General features: G+C 36.2%; 2 protein-coding genes across 3 annotated transcripts; both read right to left on the bottom strand.

Moving 5' to 3' along the window:
- Positions 1–53: 53 nt before the first annotated feature.
- SIGA (sigma factor A) lies at positions 54–4857 on the bottom strand. The gene is made up of 10 exons (XM_008236291.2): positions 4529–4857; positions 3028–3913; positions 2428–2626; positions 2221–2313; positions 1969–2097; positions 1782–1835; positions 1622–1699; positions 1443–1505; positions 710–822; positions 54–447 (listed from the first exon to the last, which is right to left on the bottom strand). The coding sequence occupies exons 2-10, from the start codon at positions 3726–3728 to the stop codon at positions 339–341; spliced, it is 1539 nt and encodes a 512-aa protein (XP_008234513.2). The 5' UTR covers positions 3729–3913; positions 4529–4857; the 3' UTR covers positions 54–338.
- A 2398-nt stretch (positions 4858–7255) lies between these two features.
- YAK1 (YAK1-like protein 1) lies at positions 7256–18398 on the bottom strand. 2 transcript variants are annotated; one of them, XM_089051782.1, is made up of 18 exons: positions 17538–18398; positions 15184–15383; positions 14439–14592; positions 14254–14363; positions 14049–14118; positions 13852–13934; positions 13684–13762; positions 13554–13594; positions 12855–12977; positions 12007–12157; positions 11567–11681; positions 11365–11447; positions 11201–11275; positions 10661–10735; positions 9744–10567; positions 8668–8820; positions 7899–8191; positions 7256–7344 (listed from the first exon to the last, which is right to left on the bottom strand). In XM_089051782.1, exons 1-18 carry the CDS (start codon positions 17688–17690, stop codon positions 7337–7339), a joined length of 2790 nt encoding a protein of 929 aa, XP_088907908.1. In that variant the 5' UTR covers positions 17691–18398; the 3' UTR covers positions 7256–7336. The 2 variants fall into 2 exon arrangements, with proteins under 2 accessions (XP_088907908.1, XP_008234514.2); XM_008236292.2 differs by lacking the exon at positions 7256–7344 and adding an exon at positions 7435–7726.
- Between the last annotated feature and the right edge of the window lie 717 nt (positions 18399–19115).

The following is a 19115-nucleotide window of genomic DNA, read 5'->3' as shown; positions in this document are numbered from 1 at the left end:
GACTTATCATGAAACATTATTGGTTGCTTGTATATATGAAATGAGCAGGCCTGTAGGTCAAGGCGCGGGGGAAAATCCTTATCATCATAACTAATAAAAACATTACACATAGATAGTTTCTCTCCAAAGATAATTCATGCAAAAAATTCTGGGCTCCAACTTATGAGCTCTTAGTGATTGATTTCTGGTCTTGTTACAGAACGTTTAGGGTCAGGTCATGGACCCTCTACTTCATTCTATACTATCTCAAACCTGAAAACAACTTCAAGGTACAACTGTCTCGTCCTCTCGTGTATATATGTACATGCATTGTGGTGTCTCAAATACAACAGACCAAATTAATGTTTCAGTAGCATGGCCTCCATCTCTCTTTTCCTCGCAGCATGTTTCAGTTTCTCTAGAGCAACAAGTCCAACTTGCCTAACTCTTTCTCTGGACAATCCTATACTGAAGAATTGACATAATAACATAGTCAAATCAAGTGGATGGAAAAGTTAGATGCAAGCAAGAAGCAAGTGGAGATTGCAAACATGACTAGCATTAAGACTTAGGTAGTTTGAAGAGAGAGCTAGAGGTTATCTGATTGTTTTGATTTTATGGCACACAGAACAGAGACCACAGGTGTTTCCAATCATGTGCACTTCATTCCCTTTTGCCCTTTTGTCTACAAAATATTAACATCTGAATTTAGGCTCTTGTTTGGACTCACCGTTTACTAATGTCTTCCCAAGTAAGACATTCATTTTCCAGACCATAATAAAGCTGTATGATCTCTCTCTCCCGTTCCCCAAGCATCATATTTATGAGCTTGCTTACTTCTTCCTGCAAATATATATCACTGGCACAGTTAATTTTCTCCACTACTCTTGGAGTACGACTACAGAATTTAGAATCTTTTAAAAATTCACAATTCAGAAACAAACATGTGATGTAAATGTAATACACATATAGACACACATTCACTGCCCTTTTCCCCAATCTTCCAACACACACACAAACACAACATATGTGCACACACACGTAACTCGAAATATGATCTCTCTGTCAACGCAATAATAATTCTTTTAAGGGTGCATTTTAAAAGGTGTGTTTACAACTACCCATATTCTGAAGGAAAACAAAAGGATAAGTGCCATATACCAGCTCCAGTGCCAGTGCTGGAATCCAACCAAAGAAAAGGATGAATATTCACTTTTTATTTTTATTTTTAACTCCCATTTTAATTGAAAACTGAAAGCTTCTGCGCTCTAAAAGGTGAGAATTAACATTTAAGATAAAAGTATCACTAATTTAATGAACTTTATAAGATCAAATCAATGTGGTTTTTCTTTAAGGACCTTTATTGGGATTTTTTTTGTGATATGCTTGAACTATCTCCTTTTGATTACAATGGTCACACTTTGGCATGTTGTTTTACATTTTTCACGTATTCCTCTTCTTACCTTCAATGCCCACGCATCCACCCCATGCCATGGGATGTTCTCAAGGCGATTATCTGCAATGTACTGTAAAAGATTTATAAAGGAGAAGGTCAATTACGAGGCTGAAAACTGGCATGCATGGAAATGAAAATTTACTAAACTGGAATTGCAAAAATTGAGGTGATGTAATCAACACTTACACTATGATGAGTTTCTCCTGGAAGGCCATTTAAAGAGGGGAATGCGTCCCTATCAAGTGAGAAAACCTTACTGATTGCCTACATATTATAAAACTGCATGGTGAGCGTGGAGATAACAACATAGGAATGCATAAAACAGAATAACACAAGCATTTAGTACCTCTGTAGCATTCCTAACTTTCTTTTTGGACATGTTCAGGCTTTCTGCGATCCTCTGATAATGAAGTGTAAGCACATATCAGGTAAGAGCAGAGTGATAATCAACAATATTGTGGTAATTAAAAATGAAGAAACATTGAAATTTATGGTAATCAACAATTGCTTGCTATAATAACAAAAATACTTACATCAATTGATGGAGTTATTCCTTTCTCCTCCAATCTAATTTTTGCATTTCTGATTAAACCTAACCTCTCATGCAAATGTGTAGGCAGTCTTAAGGTTCTGGAATTTTCAACCAGTGCTCTTGAAACACCCTGAGGATATAAGGAAAAAGTATCCAGGGTTAGTTTTTTCAATCAGTCAGTTTTGCATGATGATATCTGCTATATATTGCTACCCACTATAGTTACCATTTGAAGGGAAAACATTAACCTTACCTGACGTATCCACCAGTAAACATATGTAGAAATTTTGAACCCCTTCGAAGAATCAAATTTCTCAATCCCACGCAGTAGTCCGATTAACCCACCCTACATGAGAGATTATGAGATTCCAATCACGTTCTGTTCGAGTTACAGTAGTTTGGTTCATTTGTTGGATAAATATCGGGGCCTCATTGTTGAAGTAAAAGAACAGAAAATAACCTGAATAAGGTCAGCCATTTCAGCGCCCATATTATCATATCTCTGAGCAATGGACATGACCAAACGAACATTGCTCATTGCCAGCTTCTCTCTTGCCAATTTACATTCAATCAACTTCGACTGTAATTGAGCACGGGAAATCCTCAAGGAAGTTGCAAGTTGTTCATCAGAGGGCTCACATCCCAATCTCTCTTTCAGTCTGGAGATCCGAATGCAAGGATTAGGATTAGAAAGAAAAACCGCCAGATAACAACGATTTTATTTTTCTTTTTGCATGAGGAACCAGTCTCCGTAAGGGTGAACTTACTCAGAAGATTAATCAATTAAAAGTTTCAGAAAAATGAAATACACACACCCACACTCCTCACCCTGTAAAAGAAAAACTACCTGCTTTTTGTGGATAAGTTTGATAACTTAGCAAGTTGAAAGGGATTTGCTTCATGAAAAAAGCAGCATACTTCCTAGAGTATATCTAGTTTTTAAACAATAAATCAATGCTTCAGCGTTTATCCTATGATCACTTTGAAATTCTTTTCCTGGATATTGACCCACTTACTTTAGTACTTATGATTCACATGATTGAAAGGAAACAGTTATAACCTTGATTTATGCTCCTCTACGGAAAGACCAACTTTAATTTTCTTTGACAGGCGTACAACCTCAGTGTGAGTCAGCAAATCCTCACTTAGAACACCCTTCACATAACCCTTTACATGATTCTGAAGCAGCTCCGGACTGACAATGGCTCTCAAAGGCTTATTGGTGCTAGGGTGCATTACGCAAGTGCTTTTGTTCAAAGTTTTCCTCTTGGTACTAGTCATCCTCCTTTGACGAGCAGATACCCCAGAACAAGTGACTGGTATCTTCTTGTCAGTTGTTTTTGATGTTGAATCCCTTAATACTTTTTTCTCAAAAGAAAGATTCCATTGTTTTTCCAGCATAGACTTCTGTAGCAAAAGAAGTGCTTCCACTGAATATTCAAGATCAGAGCTTTCCTCCTCCAAGTCGTTGAGCTCCTGAAACCATTGCTGCGTGGCTGATGAAGGAGCAGAGGCAGTATGTACATGTTCTTTCAGAGCCCTAATGGACTGTTGAGGTCGATTCGAAGATGGAAATCTGGAACTGCAGTTGGAAGGCTTTCTGGCAGTGACAACATTCTTTGTTGAAGAGAAATGGCAATGTAAAAACCCATGATGATCATTGAGATGAAAGAGCTTTTCTGTGATATCAGAATAATAGAAGGAAGAATTCAACAGCCTCTTCCCCGTACTAAGCCCAATAACAGCAGCTGTGGCCATCATATGGCTTCTTCTTTTGTTTATACAATTACCATAACAATTTCTTAAGAAATCAACCCAAGCAAAACTTATGTTCTCTTGTTTTATGATAAATATAATATATATATATATATATAGATATAGATATAGATATGCTTCACTACACTAACGCAAGCAAAGCAAGTGGATTGGTTGAGTTGCTGTAGAATCTGCCACAAATCAATTAGTAAGACTTGCGGTTAGTTATAGAAAAGCATAAGTAAGTAGAAAAACGGAAACAAAAGAATGAAGCAACCAAAAAAAACATAAATGAAGGGGAAAAGATTTCATGAAATGGTTTTATTTTCTGCCCCAACTCACTGTATCCAATTCAACCAGATTCCATAGTAACTATGTGTTGGCTGTTGGTACTTGGTTTGGTAGGTACAACATGACACCATTCTAATTTCTAGGCGCCATAAGAAGGTGAAGAGAATATCAAAACATTTCATGAAATCTCTCGATTTCATTCAAGTGGCATTGGGATTGATGGGTGGGAAAGTGGTAGGTCTTCCTAGCTTCAAATCTTATCGTTTGAAAAAGAAAAGAAATTAAAATTGCAAGCCATGACGACTTCAAACTTTCATGCTATCAATCAGCTTTTGATTTGATTTTGATTTTGATTGCAGTGTTTTTACGTCTCGACATACATATACACATATAGACTTAGAGAGAACAGACCCAAAAAAAACTTTGAGAGAAATGTTCAATTTTAGACCATCTCGGCTCGAATAGGAAGGAAGGATTTGAGTAAATGAGAAAGTTTGAAATGAAAATAAGCGTACCTGAATTGAATGAGTCAGTAGACGCAGGTAGGGGAAGGAAATGTTGTTTCTATATATGTATTATTAGCTGACCGAAACAAGAGAATGACGGTGAACCCAAAGTTAGCACAACGGCATAACAGGTGGGTGGAGTGGGAGGCTGACAACTGAAACTCTGATATGGAAATGAATGGGTTTTTTTTTTTTTTGGGTCTTTCTTTTTTCTCAAGTTTGAATACAAATTAGAGAAATTCGATATATTGCTAAAGACAGAAATAAATAGAAATAAAAAGAAAAAACAGGGGGCGGAAGAGGGGGTTTAGAGATATGGGATGGAGGGATGCTATTGGTTGGAAGGGATTGGGTCCGGCTTTGTGTGGTGAGCGACCTGCCATTTGATTTATGTGTAGACTAGACACAACTTCTTCTGCTCTCTCTCTCTCTCTCTCTCTCCTCCTCCTCTTTCTTGATTTTTTTTTCTTTCAACTTTTGATATTTCGATTTTCTTTTTTTGTTTGTTCATAATTTGTTCCTGTGTATGCCCATGATTATTTGACATTCCAAGAGCCAAAACCATGGAGTATAACAACTGCATATGTGAAAAATGGATGGACCCGCCACTCCACACGTCACCACTTAACTACGTTAATCAACTATGCTTTACATTTCACACGCTCGCATCGCAGCCTTAAAAAAAAAAATCATGCTCCAATCCTCTTTTTGCAAATACATAAATGAGAAATTACATTACAAATTACTTTTCATAATACCAATAGCAACTCCTCAAATATAATGACTGTATCTATATTCTATCTATATCTTCTATATGGTGAAACATTTATAAATAAAAAAACCATTTATTAACTAAAGTGCTAAAAGACCACCATTTATTATTAGGGTTTAGATACGAAACTTATCATTTAAATACAAAACCCACTCACTAGATGCGGCAGTTATCCCCACCCTTCAACCCTCATTACTTTAAAAAAATAATTGTTTAAATATTAAAGCTAAAACATAAATTGGTATGATAAGAATGATTCTCATTAAGTTATTGGTGTCGTTTACTTAACAAGAATTGAGGAAGTAAGGAATCTATATGATAAGAATTATTCTCATTAAGCTGTTTACTAACCATATAGAATCAGCACTTGAATGGAGTTGATTCAAATTGTTATTGTTTACTAATTTTCATGAATGAGAACCTAAACTAAATTGATCACTAAAATGCCATGCATATATAAATATATATTTTTCACCTAAGTAACTTGTAAAAAAGCAAATTGACAAAACTTTATTTTACAACTAATATATAATATATGATACTATATAACGAGTGATGAAAAAAAAAAAGTAGCATATAATAATATAAAGAATATAATAGGAAAAAAAAAACGAATATGACACAGTGATAAGTAGTAAACAAGACAAATGGAGGCTAGCAACCACGTTGAAAAGGGAAAAATTATGCTTTTTCCAACAATGATTAATAAACAACTATTAAATTTTGCTTTTTCTTCATTTTTCTTGGTGTGAGTTTTTATTTTTCTAGGGTTTGGGGTGTTTTGGAATTATTGTAAAGTGGCAAGAGTATTTTTGGAAGGTAGTAAGGTAAAAAAATAGTTGATCCGATTCTTGGTTTTGAGGGAATCTAATTATGAATTTTGAGATGGGACCATACATTTTTTCATTATTGATTACAAGTAAACATGGGAAAGTGAGGAATAGAAATCATTTTCTTAAAGCAAATAACAAAGTCGTACATAGGATCACTTATGACAATTAATTTAAATGAAACAATATATTTTATGTTCTTCTATCTAGAATAAAGTTTAGTAAGATTCGAACTGCTAATACCACCACAAAGTTCACTTATTTTATAACTCCAGTTACGCGCGCCCTTTCAACTTTGTACTTCGAGTCGTGGTTTAAAACATAACACAAAAACATTGGGCACTACAACACTCTTATGTAAAATACAACTAGTTTAAGTTATAAACAGAGTCATTCAACTAAACAACACCAGAGAAAGAAAAAAAAACTAAATAATAATTGTATTTATCTTCATATGCAAATATGAGATTAACAAGCGGGAAATGCTAAACAAGAATAAAATCTTATTGATGCAAAGGAAGTATTGGTGTCTTGCTACAGTCGTCGTTCTGCAGCAAGTCTCCCAGATTATTGGGACCTGGCTGGAGCCCAGCTTATGAAGCAGGTGTAATACGAAGGGAAAAAAACATTCAAATGCATCGTGGTCAATTTGATAAGAACTGAATATCAGAACCATTTAACAGATAATACAGGAAAAGAAACGTATCCACCAAAGGAATAATACTCTTATGAATAAAAAAATGAATAATAGTCACTATTATTCAAACAACGAACGAACCAGTAACCACTTAAAGTTTAATAAATACATAAGTTAGCACTATTATGCCACTGCATTACAACACTGTTCTTTCACAATTTTGCACAACATGAATTACTAAATTCTAAGCTTCTTACACATCTCCTTTGCTCAAACTGAACAAATCCTCAGCATTGTTCATATTATATATCTATATATATAATTAAAAACAAATTTCAGCTTAACTTACTTACAACGCTGATTTAGCGAGCTAGTCTCACAGAAACCTCTAGTTAACCTTGGACTCTTTCTTTTTCTTTTTTTTCTTTTTTTTGGGGGTGGGGGGGAGGGAGAGAGAGAGAGAGAGAGAGATCAAATTTACACCCCAACAACCCATGGTAAATTCTGAACTTCATTCATCAATTTACACGAACTCTTGAAATTCTTTTCAGCTGCTGTAGTTTATCTCAATAACTAGGTTAAATTCCTTCAAACACATAAAAATCCATTTCAGAAGCAGCACGATATCTAAATTAAATTTCTGGCATTTGATAAACATATGAGAAGACTAAAGCCATTGAGGAAAGCAATACTAATTGCATGAAATGTAACAAGACAAAGAGAATCATTAGCCACAAATTATATTGTGCAAGCACAATGAATGAGCATGATCTGTATGTGGATTTTCATAGCATGAGCCCACTACCCATGTGAACTATTGAGTACAAGTTGTACAATGTTCTTGCCAACTCTGAGGATCTGATTGTTCACAGTAAAAAACTAATTCCAACATTAGGCAATCCTTCCATAGTCCTTTCTTCCTCGGGATGCAGGTGGAATGCTAGTGACAGGATGACTGGCTCTACGCCCTACAATAGAGTGCCACAATTAGTTTAAATGTTCTCAGCTCCCCAACCCTCCATTCAATCCCCCTTCTCCCATAAACACATTATATATTTTGACAGATTTTGTTTACTAGGATGATAGCAGACAAAGGAAAATGGAGGGTAGAATGGCTTATGATGTGAAGTCAGAATGTACCCCATGACATGCCGTTGCTGAATGAGCTATTTCCCGGAGAAAGTGGGCCACCAGAATTAAAATTGGGAGGAGAAGCCTGCACCTTCATATGATTCCAATCACCACCACGAGAATTGGTGGGTCTTCCTTGACTGGACCGCTGATATTGCTGTCCCAACCGGCTCGGAGAATTTTGTGATATATGTGGAAAATGAGAAGGTTTTGGCAAGCGTGTGTATCCAGCAAGTGGTTCATTAGTTGAAGGAGGGCTACCCACCTCTGCATGTGAATACGATTGAATGGGCCCATTTTGTCTGAAGAGATGGTAGACAATTGTAATCAATATGCAGAGGGACCAAAGAAATAAGAATAGGAGAAGAAAGAACTCTATTCCAAAGACAAGTACGGAAATGTGTCAACTGTAACATTCTGCCTCTTCTCATTAGGAAACTTGTTCATCATTAGAAACCTCCATTAATAGCAAATAGCACAGTAAAGCATTTTGCAGGAGGAAACATTTGAATATATTGTTGCAGATCCATCCCCACATTTTAAAAGAATACCGAATACTACATCAGTTATTTGCAATATACTTGTATACATATAATTTTCAGCTGAGGAAAACAAGGCAATTAATTATCTCATTGCAGATCAATCCACATGAGTTAGTGTTATTGCAGACTCTACAGACTGCATCAGTCATGTGGTAAATACTTGTATACATAAACTTGCTCAAGTAATTTCAGACTAAGTAAGTGAATAAGCTTGATAGATAGACGATACAACTTACCTTTGAAAGGATAGGGCTGCGCTTGTATTTGACACACGATTAAATCTTCCCGCCCCAACCAATTTTTCTGCAGAATTAAGATGCATGCCTTGGCTGAACTCAGTAGTAAAGCAGCTTACATCTGAACCATCTTCTTGTAGAAGAAGTTCATCGCTGGAATGAGAATGGAAAGACAGAAGAAAGAAGAATGCATATTAAATTCAGAAGAAATATGAGGTTGATTCAAGAATTCAACAAGTAAACCAACTGCTAGAGTTGAGCCTAGATGAAAACCAATGAGGAAGCCCAACGAATGGTTAGCAATGAAATTGGCATTCAACTTTAACATTCTTGCTACGTAGTAGAAACTCCCATTATTGTCAAAATTATCTATGGATAAACCAATATAAGGTTTGCTGAACCATGGAAACAATGCAATAACTTTATACTATATCATTCTTGATTAAGATGCATGTTGTTGAAAAAGTCAAAGATTACCATGACTGGCTTAATTATATGGTAGGAGATCTTATATGTCACAGTGAATTACATACAATGAAGAGAACCCAGGCTATGGTCATTCCCCAACCATGCAGTAAGCTTCATGGAACTAACAGTTGGCCCTACATCTTTGAGTTATCTGGTCTAGCGCCTTTACAAACTCAGAAAGGGGTCAGCGAAAGGCTAAAATTGGGTGAGTCATAAAACCATCATCATTTAGGGTCCTACTCTTATTGAGGCTCACAAATAAAGTTCTCTGTATGCTTGATACCTAAATTTTGACTGCAAACATCTATTAATGAAAGAAAAGCATGCAGCACACTCATAGGAATCATATCTTTGTAGCGACTAAAAGATGGGAAACTTAGTAAAAACACTGTCAATTTTTAACTTTTAGTTACCAAAAAAAAAAAAATTTATTCTTAGGCCCTAAATGGGGATTATAATAAAACTTTTACCCGGAAAGGCCAGTCTTAAAATGGAAAAAGATGAGGGCTTAGAAATAAGTATTAAACCATTAGAGGTTTATTGCTAAAATAGTGTTCCTTTTTTGGGCTTGCTACTAAAACCCCTTAGAAGATATACTGCCCACTTACCTATAATTGGGATCCCAATCCCCAGGATCAGGCAATGACAGGCTAGCCTCGGGCTTTTCATGAGCCACTCCCGTGGTATTTGGGAATTGCATATTGGAACCAACTGTGAAGGAAGCTGGCATGCTCTGAATGCCTAAGTAACCAGGAGAAATACCACTGCCTCCCCGCTGCTGCTTCCAGCTTCCAGCATTAGCGCTTAAATGCAGATGTGATGGTGAACTACCTAGTATTTGAGAGTTCCCCTCAGCTTGGTTAGAACTGGTGCCGTCAGTTGCTTGCCCTTGCCAGTGTGAAGATGAACTCTCTTGAGTTTGAGAACCTCCAGGATATCCCCAGCTTTTTCGTCTATTAAACTGGCTAACTGCTGCCATCTTTCCTAAAGGTGAACCATGACAACTGCCTCTTGCTGGAGAAGTGGGACCATAATGTCCTGGCGAGCCGGCAGAAACTTGACTGTAGGAGCTTGGTGGAGTAAATTGTGAAGGACTAGTGCCCAGTGGCAGAGGAGCAAAACTTCCTGCCGAAGGACTCATACCAAGTCCATTTCCATGTGAATATTGAATAATCCTCCGTCTTGCATCCGGGCTACTTCCGAGCATCGGCACATTGCCTTGTGCATGCATGTTCATCCCAGATGGGCCAACTGGAGAATAATAAGCGAACACATTACTAGTATCTCCATAACTTCCATAGCTGCTTCCTAGTCCAGTACCATCATTATAACTACCATGGCTTCCTACACTGCCGTAGCTATTAGCATGTGCATATGGCACCATCTGAAAATGCGGGCTGCTATGCATGGAGACTCTATTTCTGCCTGGAATCTGAAGAATCAAAGTACAGTTATAGCTGAGATGATTATTATAGACAAGCTAAAAATAAAAGCGATGGCATATTTTTAGGAGCAGCAAGCTTACATTAGGAGAGAGACCAGCAGCAAACCAATGGCCCCCACCAGGGTGATGATCCACCCTTATGTTTTGAGCAACAGGCTAAGGGAAAATAAGAGGACAAGGAGGTCAAAGACAAAGAAGAAGAGAGATAAAGAAAAGCAGGTTAGTATTATATCCTGCGGAACTTCTAACACAGCCAATAACTACTGCAATAAGCAACCTAGTTCCGGTACAAATTTCATAAGTATGGCTGAAACTCAGGATGTAGGATGAGGCGATCCTCACTCATTCAGTATGAGACTCAAAAGCATATTTACAGATGTTAAACTACAGCTAGAATATAAAACCAATTTAAAATCAACTTTTCATCACTACCTGCGTATTTCATTAACAAGCATATATATATACAAATTACATCCACTCACGAACTAAAGCAATATCAGATTATGCCAAAACCTATCACATTAATCGATGTATCAATTAAGAAGAAACCAAGCACAATTACATTTGATATCTGAGTGTGGCTTGAAAAGATTTAAATAGTTCATAAATGGGCCCACTTACCATGCGAGGGGTCTCCAAGGGAGGTTTATAAGGGCGTGTAAAAGGTTCCCCTGTAACAAAAGGGTGTTTTGAAGCCTGCAGGTACAAGTCCAACTCAAAATCCATTTGCGTGTAATTATTTACAGTGTATCAGAAATAAAGTAGCAGAGATGACAATTAGCAACCTGAAAAGGCGACCAGCGTTTTGCAGGATCAAACTCAACAAGTCCCTTCAAAAAATCAACCAAAGCTAGTCGTATTTGACTTTCTGCATATATTTGATATCATGCAACAGCATTACTAACTTCAATAAGAGAAAGCAGTTAAGCATTAAGTAGAACTGCTTCAGTTTCATCAGCTTTGAATATTCAAAAGCAGAAAGCAAACCTTTAACCACGTCTTCCTTAGGTAAGTTCTTTCTATACGGATAGTTTGTAACAATTTCTTCGAGGTTCATACGATTAAAATACTCTTTCCCGATTGATGGTCTTTTCAACTCTCTCTGAACAGAAACCAGTAAGCATAAGAACTAAAAAGAAAATATTAAAATTCAGAATATTTTTAAAAACAAAATTTATATTATGATAATTTATGAAACAAAAGAAAAAGGGGGGGGGGGTCAAGAATTACTAAAATCTTAGAATGGTTCCACCATTGTAAATTCAGAGAAATTTGAAAAGAAATATGAGTTAGACTCATAGATGAATCGAACCAATACATGTGTAATGTTCATCATTTGTTTCTCATTTCTCTAGCTCTCTATAGGATCCTTTTCTCCTAACCAAAAGTTTCGTTTTCCAAAAAAAATCTATACTATAGAAACTTACAGCTTCATATTCTTCTTCTGTTAGTGCTTGATAAGCACTTTTTCCACTTGCAGAAAGTTCCCCATTCTCCACATTGTGCACACTCCGAATGCACTTAAAGAACTTGCTCGTGTTTTTTGCCTCCTTAAGTACACAATCAGGGGGTTGTCCTCTACAATATGACAACCATACAAAATATCAATTTTGAGAAAATGATAACCAATAACTGTGCTATGCATTATTCCTTTTTAATAATTTCCCATAGCTAACCCCTTTTCTCTTTTGGTTTCTAAACAATATCCCAAGTCATTAAATGGTCTCTTCTCCCAGACGAAATCCCAGCCAATAATGAATTGGAGGCTAAAATTGGACATAAAGTACAAACTGTAATCTAAAAATTATCTATTGGTCTAAATTTTAGGGAAAACCATTGGGGTTAGGATTTCAAATAGAAAATAGGAGAAATCTTATTTGATTGGGACTCATATGGCAAGAAAATATTAACTACGGAAACTCCAGTCAGAGGTCAAGGTTGAGATAAGACGAATAACAAAGAAAGAAGAGGAGAACAAAGAGCATTATTAATATTAGGCATCGAGATAAAGCTTTCAGGTGAAATCTTGATTCAATACTCAATAGAACTAATTTCATAGGAAAGAATCAGAATTTTTCATTGGATATTTTTAAAACCACTGCAAAAGCTAAATAAGCCCTTAATTAAACAGCATTTCATGAAAACAAGGGGAATCGTAATGATAAAAAAGTAAACAAAGAAAACGTAAAAAGTCATGCATATCATAATCCTACCTAATAAATAAATGAAATTAGGTCCCTTCCTTAAATTACAAACACGAAAGAAAAAGGCATACCCAAGTATTTCAATCATTCGCCTTAGGAGGTCAAATTCTGAAGCTCCCGGGAATAATGGCAATCCCAGAAACAATTCAGCAACTATACATCCAAAGGACCACATATCAATAGAAGTGGTATATCTGGAAAGGGGTTAAGTACCACAAAAATCCCGATATAAAAACATATGAGTATAAAAACTGGACCCAAGTTTAAACATCTAATCCATCAAATATGAAGTTAGAATATTATCTACAGATACAATCATCACTCTACATTTTCAGGACCACTAGGTTTAGACATTCTTAGGAAAGTTGCAGCCTGCAAAACAAATCAAGAATATAAAGGCAAGATAGTAATAATGCAGCTCATATGATTTTTGAGGACAAAGTCGCAAGGGTCACAAAGCTTAAGCCAACTCCATAAGTCGGCAATCCAAGGTCCAGCTGGAACAACTTAGACACCAGATGTTCAGTTGGGACTGCAGTAACAACACTGTTAGCCTACTAATGTGATCTTATCAGGCTTGCATTGACATTACCTTTAGAAAAATAAATAATAAAAAATTGATAACAGAAAATAAAAGGTCAACCTTAGATGAAACCCATAGCCAGGTTGCTGATGGGTTTGATTATGATTTTTCCCAATCAAGATCAAAACCAAAGAGACAGAATAACTAGTAAATTAATTACAAAGCGTCAATTCATTTTCAAGGATACTGGTATCCAAGAAGAACTTCAGGAGATCTGTAGTAACGACTCTGCAGAACAAATGAAATGTAGCATCTAAGAGACCCTTCTATGAAAGATAAGACTTCGATAAGCCTGGGGAGTATGCAGTAATGCAAACCTGAATGTAGGAGTAAACAGTTCGATCTTCCATACATGCTGATCCAAAGTCAATAATTTTAATTTCTGCTGGCTTAACACTGTTGCATCAAGGGAAAATATGCAAAGATTAAAATGAAACAGATCTATAACAAAAATAGTCCCAAATTTATCACTAAAAGTAACTCACCTTGTGCACAAAAGAATGTTTTCTGGCTTCAGATCACAGTGAATTATCCCAGCATCTTTTAACAGAGCCAATCCATGTAGAATCTATTTTAAAGCAAATATTACCAAAAAGGGGAAAGGGAGAAAATAAGGGTTAAGATATAGTAAAGTCAAAGAGACAAAATGTTCAAAATCAAATACAAGCAAGAACTATCATACTTGTTTAGAAAACAATTGGACAATGGTCAGGGATAGTCCCCTGAAATGATTTATCTTGATAAGCTCATACCTGAATAACTGCAAAATGTCAAAACGATGTGCGGGGAAAAACTAAAACAACAATTACAATAATTAAGGGGTTAAATGGTGCATCAAGTTACATTGAGTTCAACTCACAACTAAATAGGTAGTGTCAGTGACTTACAGATTCGTATCCAGCAGTTCAAAGCAAATGCACAAATGACGATGATATACAAAGTGATCATAAATACGAACTATGTGATGCTTATCCTCAGGATCGTACTTCTTATTTAACTGCAAAGAAAAAAGTAAAGCAAACAGTAAGGAAGTGAACATGAGGGACCGACTGCAAAAAGAGAATAGCATTACCGTTGTCAAAATGGATACTTCAACCAGGGCTTGTTGATAATATGCTGGTTGATTTTTTATGATTTTCACAGCTACAAAGCTGTTAGTCTCTGGAACCCAGCATTTAGCAACCTGGCCAAATGTCCCATGGCCAAGAACATCTTTGACAACGTATCTGAAAAGAGCAAGGGGAAAAGCCCTAAAAATTAAATACTAACTAACAAGGTCTAAGTTAGTCTGATGTTGGGCCACCATGGGAAGTACAGATTACAACATAAATTTGTGAATACATTTGCTATCTCTGCCATTCTTTTATAATTAACTACATGTTCCCATTTTTGTTAACTTTTAACTGTGAGACATCACAAGAACAAACTTGATGAATTTTCAAGCACAAAGGCTTGATGAAATTTGAAATACTACCATGCTAAGCGCGCTAGATAACTTATTGCACCATAAGATTGGTCTAAAAGGAAATGGGCTCAACAATGTATATTAAGCAGCACGAAATAGCACATGGACTATGAAACATAGCATTAAACTGAATTACAAAGAAAAGAAGTGAAGCACACAAGATGCTATAATTCTATATAGAGAAGTCGCTCTGGTACCATTTTGGAAAACCAAAAAACAAGATCAAATAAGGGATTAAATTTGAAAAAAAAAATTACCTTGAAACACAAAGCAGTGAAGCAAAAACGAGGAACAGGTTCCTTTAAAGTCAGTCAACATAGCATGAAAAGAAAAAACACAGATAAGAACACACCTTCGCTGCATGTCTAGATTGACCAGGACAAAGTTTACAGTCAGAATAAGATCTGAGTTAACATTATCATAGCCATCGTTGAGTACTCCAATTGATGGGCTGGTCAAATATCTCTTTGGATTCAATTCTTCTGAATACTTAAACTGTGGATTGCATATATGGTATGTTTCAACTATGTCCTTGGTTAGCCTAGCCACAAACTGCATAATACAATGTTCTGTGTCAGCACAAAAATCTTCTTCAAATAATTTCAAGTTGAGACATATATACCCATGTACAGAGAATGAGATACAATGACATAATACATCAAAACATGCTAAACGAAATTATATCAAAACAATGCGGCCACTGAAAAAGAATTCCCATTGAAGGTACCAATCCTCAGGAATAAACAGAACTCAGAGGCTATCTGTGTTTAAGTATAACAGCAGAATACCTACATTTTTTTGAAAAGGAAACAAATTTTATTGCAATAGACAATAAAATACAGAGATGGCCAACGTGGCCACGAAGAAAGAGCAACTAGACTGAACAAAACCCTAAGCTACCAGCAAAAGAACCCCAGTAGCACACACACAACCTATAGCTAGGAAATGGCTGCTTTCCAATCCAGCCAAATAACCCTGAAGGAGATATCTCTAAAGACTGAAGAAGTCGAGGTCCATAGTGAAGAACATAGTCTAACTTTCTCCCATAATTCCTCTGTTTCGCGACCTGCTCGGTCCTCAAAAATTAATCTGTTTCGTTCTAACCAAACCACCCAAAGAACAGCCAATACACTACAAACCCATAAAACATTGGCTTTCTTCCCGTTCCTGGGGATTCTGTGCATATCGAACAAGAAAGACTGCTAGTCCCTGAACACGACCCAACTGACTCCGAACTCCCTAAACAAGCAAAACCATAGGTTCAAAGTCACCGGGCACTGTAAGAAAAGATGGTCAGTCGATTCTAAACGGTTCTTGCAAAGAATGCACCACTGCAGCAGAATACCTACATGATTCTGTAAAGAATTCAATATGTAATTTTCCCCCTTAAATAGCAATTATTTGATACATATGACTGAATAACATTAACAATTCTAGTTGGGGGAAGGTACATATAAACCCAAAGTTAAATATAGTTCAAGAATCTTCAGCATTTTTATCAAAAGTTATAATCAAGTGAAAGATCAGAGTTGGCACTTTTTCAGTCCTATCAAATGAAAATAAATTTGTTGAAGGATCATGCCAGCCTTGAAACTTTTTACTTCGATAAATTCACATGCACCCTGACCCAACCAATCTGATCCATTTACAGCATTAGTATCAAACCCAAGGCCAAAAATGAAGGTCCGTGTCTCAAAAGAGATACGGAATTCACAGCTATTCGTAGCAATGGTATACTATTAAAAGGTGAGTACAAAACTTGTGCAACACATTTGCCAACCTACTTTTTATTTTATTACCTACTCAAAGAGTATAACAAACAAAGAACCTTCTAAAGATTTCTGCAGTTGGGGTAAAGGAGAGACAGAGTGATAAGACCAACGATTTCTGTAGTTGGGGGAAGGAGAGACAGAATACCTTTTTCTTTATGATAGACAGAATCTAATTTAACAGAGTGATATAGGACCAATAATGTGAAGGGAGGAATGTACTTAGTACATAAGATAACTGATTTAAGCATCAACAATTGTGTTACAAGTCAGCATCTGAGACTTCCTTTCAGCAATTATAACAAGTTAGAGGAAACATAGGTAGTTGTATCCCGTCACATAATTAAAAGCAAAAATACTACAGGACTGGAATAGGACATGGGAGGTACACAAAAGTTCATCAATTCCTCTCCTACCATATTCAACACCTTAAACAAAGCAGCATAGCATTTAAAATGGCATCTCTGCTATGCCTGCCAATTTGCCAAACCTCTGCATAGGATTATCCTTTGAGCTTCTCAACTACATTATTACCCCTTTTCCTCCCTGCGAGTTTGTTTCCTATTTTCTCTTTTTATTTCACTTGTATTTTCGCATTCTACATTTTCTTTTTGGTATGATAGGAAACGCACTATCCTCACATTTCCAGGAAAGGCATTATTAGAATCAGAGCATCTCCTAAACTTTCCCAGTACACCCACTCCACCCAAAACAAAATTAAAAAAAACACGGTTGTCTAGCAGGCTAATTCTTCACCCATAAGAATGTAAGCTCAATTTGTAAATATATAATTGTACATGTATGTATGTGTATGAACGGGAGTTTGCGGGATGCAAAAGCTTCCGAAGATGAATTCTATAGCAAAGAGCAAGAAATGAAGTGAACGACTCATGGCACCACTTAAAAAATTGCAAGGAAGAAGGGAAAAAATACTTACGGGTTTTGTGACAACGACACGCAAAGTTTGGGACTTGCTGTTGGGAGCTTCACTCTGCGTCTGCGTGGAATAGGGACCAAAGACGAGCTGACTGGGACGCCACGAAGAGGCAGCCGAGTCTTTGGACTGAGGACTAGGGCTGAGCTCATCCATTGTCCAAAATTGAAAATCAAGCGCCGACCCAGAAATCGCCCATGCCCAGTGCCTCCATTGATCAATATGAAGATGATGATGATGATGATGGTGATGGTGATGGTGATGATATCATATACATATACACAAGACAACAACAGCAACAACAAACACACTTTTAGTCTATTACTGTGCTAAGGATGTTGAATCAGCAATTGGACGGACCTTTTGGATGCTCCAATTAAGCCCAAGACCCCACCAACCGATTCCAATCCCATCCTTCATTTCTCAATCCCGCAACATTACCAGCCCATCACCAGACGATCCATCAACATACCCAAAAATTATCAGATGATTCTGATTGTTCTGAGTTGCAATCAATACTCAGGGATTGGATTGGAATATACGAATAGAGCTAGTAAATACGAATCGGATTTCTAAGAGTACAATCTGACCCTAATTGTATACGTTATACATGAATGCATTTACTTATCGGACGACAACAAGATATTAGTAGCAGCGGTCAGATAGATTATTGCAGACAGATGACGAGAGTCGATAGATAGAGGAAGACGATGATAGAAGATAGACGGAATTGCGATTTGGGGCTTACAAGAGCAAATAGCATACAAGGCATTAGAAATTTGTGTTATGTGAGGGACAGCCACCGTCTTTCTTCCTCCGAATGGGAGTTTCGGATTTTCTTTTTCTTTATTCTTTTATTTCAATATTTGTAAATTGTAAAATTAACGAGTAAAGAAGAAGGGACTTCGCCGCAGTTGGCTTTTCTTCTATTATCTCCACTAGCATCTCAACACGCGCTGTGAGTGTTTTTTTTTTTAAATAATTTTATTTTAGAATTAAAAAGATAATGGATAGTTGTGTTTTATAAAAATAGGATCTATTATCTGATTTTTTTTTTAATTTTTTAATATAAAAGTATAAATTTACCATACTATCCTCATTTAATTAATAATTTCAATTCTTAATGTTTTGAATTAATCAATAACATTTTCTGGTATTTTAAATGTTTTACCATTCTCTGTCTTTTGCTTTATATATATAGATTACTTCTTTGATTTTTTTATTATTTTATTATTTTCCTTTTCATTTCATTTTCTTCTTACGAAATTCCAATTAAATGTTTTTCTAATCAAATTAATCCAATTAAATAATAGTTTATCGTTTATCTTTACATTGGTTTTGTAGGAACTTATAGTTTAAAAATTAGGGATAGTGGCCGATTTTCTTCAAATAATTTTGGATACATTTTAATCAAATTACTATAATTAGGGTTCATTCCCAGTTAAATAGACGAATGATGATGCATATTATGTGTGGGATGGGAACGTGTTGAAAACTAGGGTACAACCAAGGCCTAAATATCCATGATTTTGGAAATATCAGTGGTCTGAAAACACGGAAATTTCGATAGAAATATCAAAA

This window comes from Prunus mume, linkage group LG5 (genome assembly GCF_029339155.1).
Source record: "Prunus mume cultivar Tortuosa linkage group LG5, ASM2933915v1, whole genome shotgun sequence".
NCBI lineage: Eukaryota > Viridiplantae > Streptophyta > Magnoliopsida > Rosales > Rosaceae > Prunus > Prunus mume.
The sequence above is the reverse complement of the archived record's forward strand: the minus strand, read 5'-3'. Positions and strand labels throughout refer to the sequence as shown.

Coding starts and splice junctions, on each gene's coding strand:
- SIGA (XM_008236291.2), bottom strand. CDS start 3,728: ATGATGGCCACAGCTGCTGTTATTGGGCTTAGTACGGGGAAGAGGCTG. Junction 2,627..3,027: donor GTAGAGGAGCATAAATCAAG/GTTATAACTGTT, acceptor TCGGATCTCCAG/ACTGAAAGAGAGATTGGGAT. Junction 448..709: donor TGGGAAGACATTAGTAAACG/GTGAGTCCAAAC, acceptor TCAATTCTTCAG/TATAGGATTGTCCAGAGAAA.
- YAK1 (XM_008236292.2), bottom strand. CDS start 17,690: ATGGATGAGCTCAGCCCTAGTCCTCAGTCCAAAGACTCGGCTGCCTCT. Junction 11,682..12,006: donor CAGAAGAAGAATATGAAGCT/GTAAGTTTCTAT, acceptor GTTTCTGTTCAG/AGAGAGTTGAAAAGACCATC. Junction 8,821..9,743: donor GATTGGGATCCCAATTATAG/GTAAGTGGGCAG, acceptor TTCTCATTCCAG/CGATGAACTTCTTCTACAAG.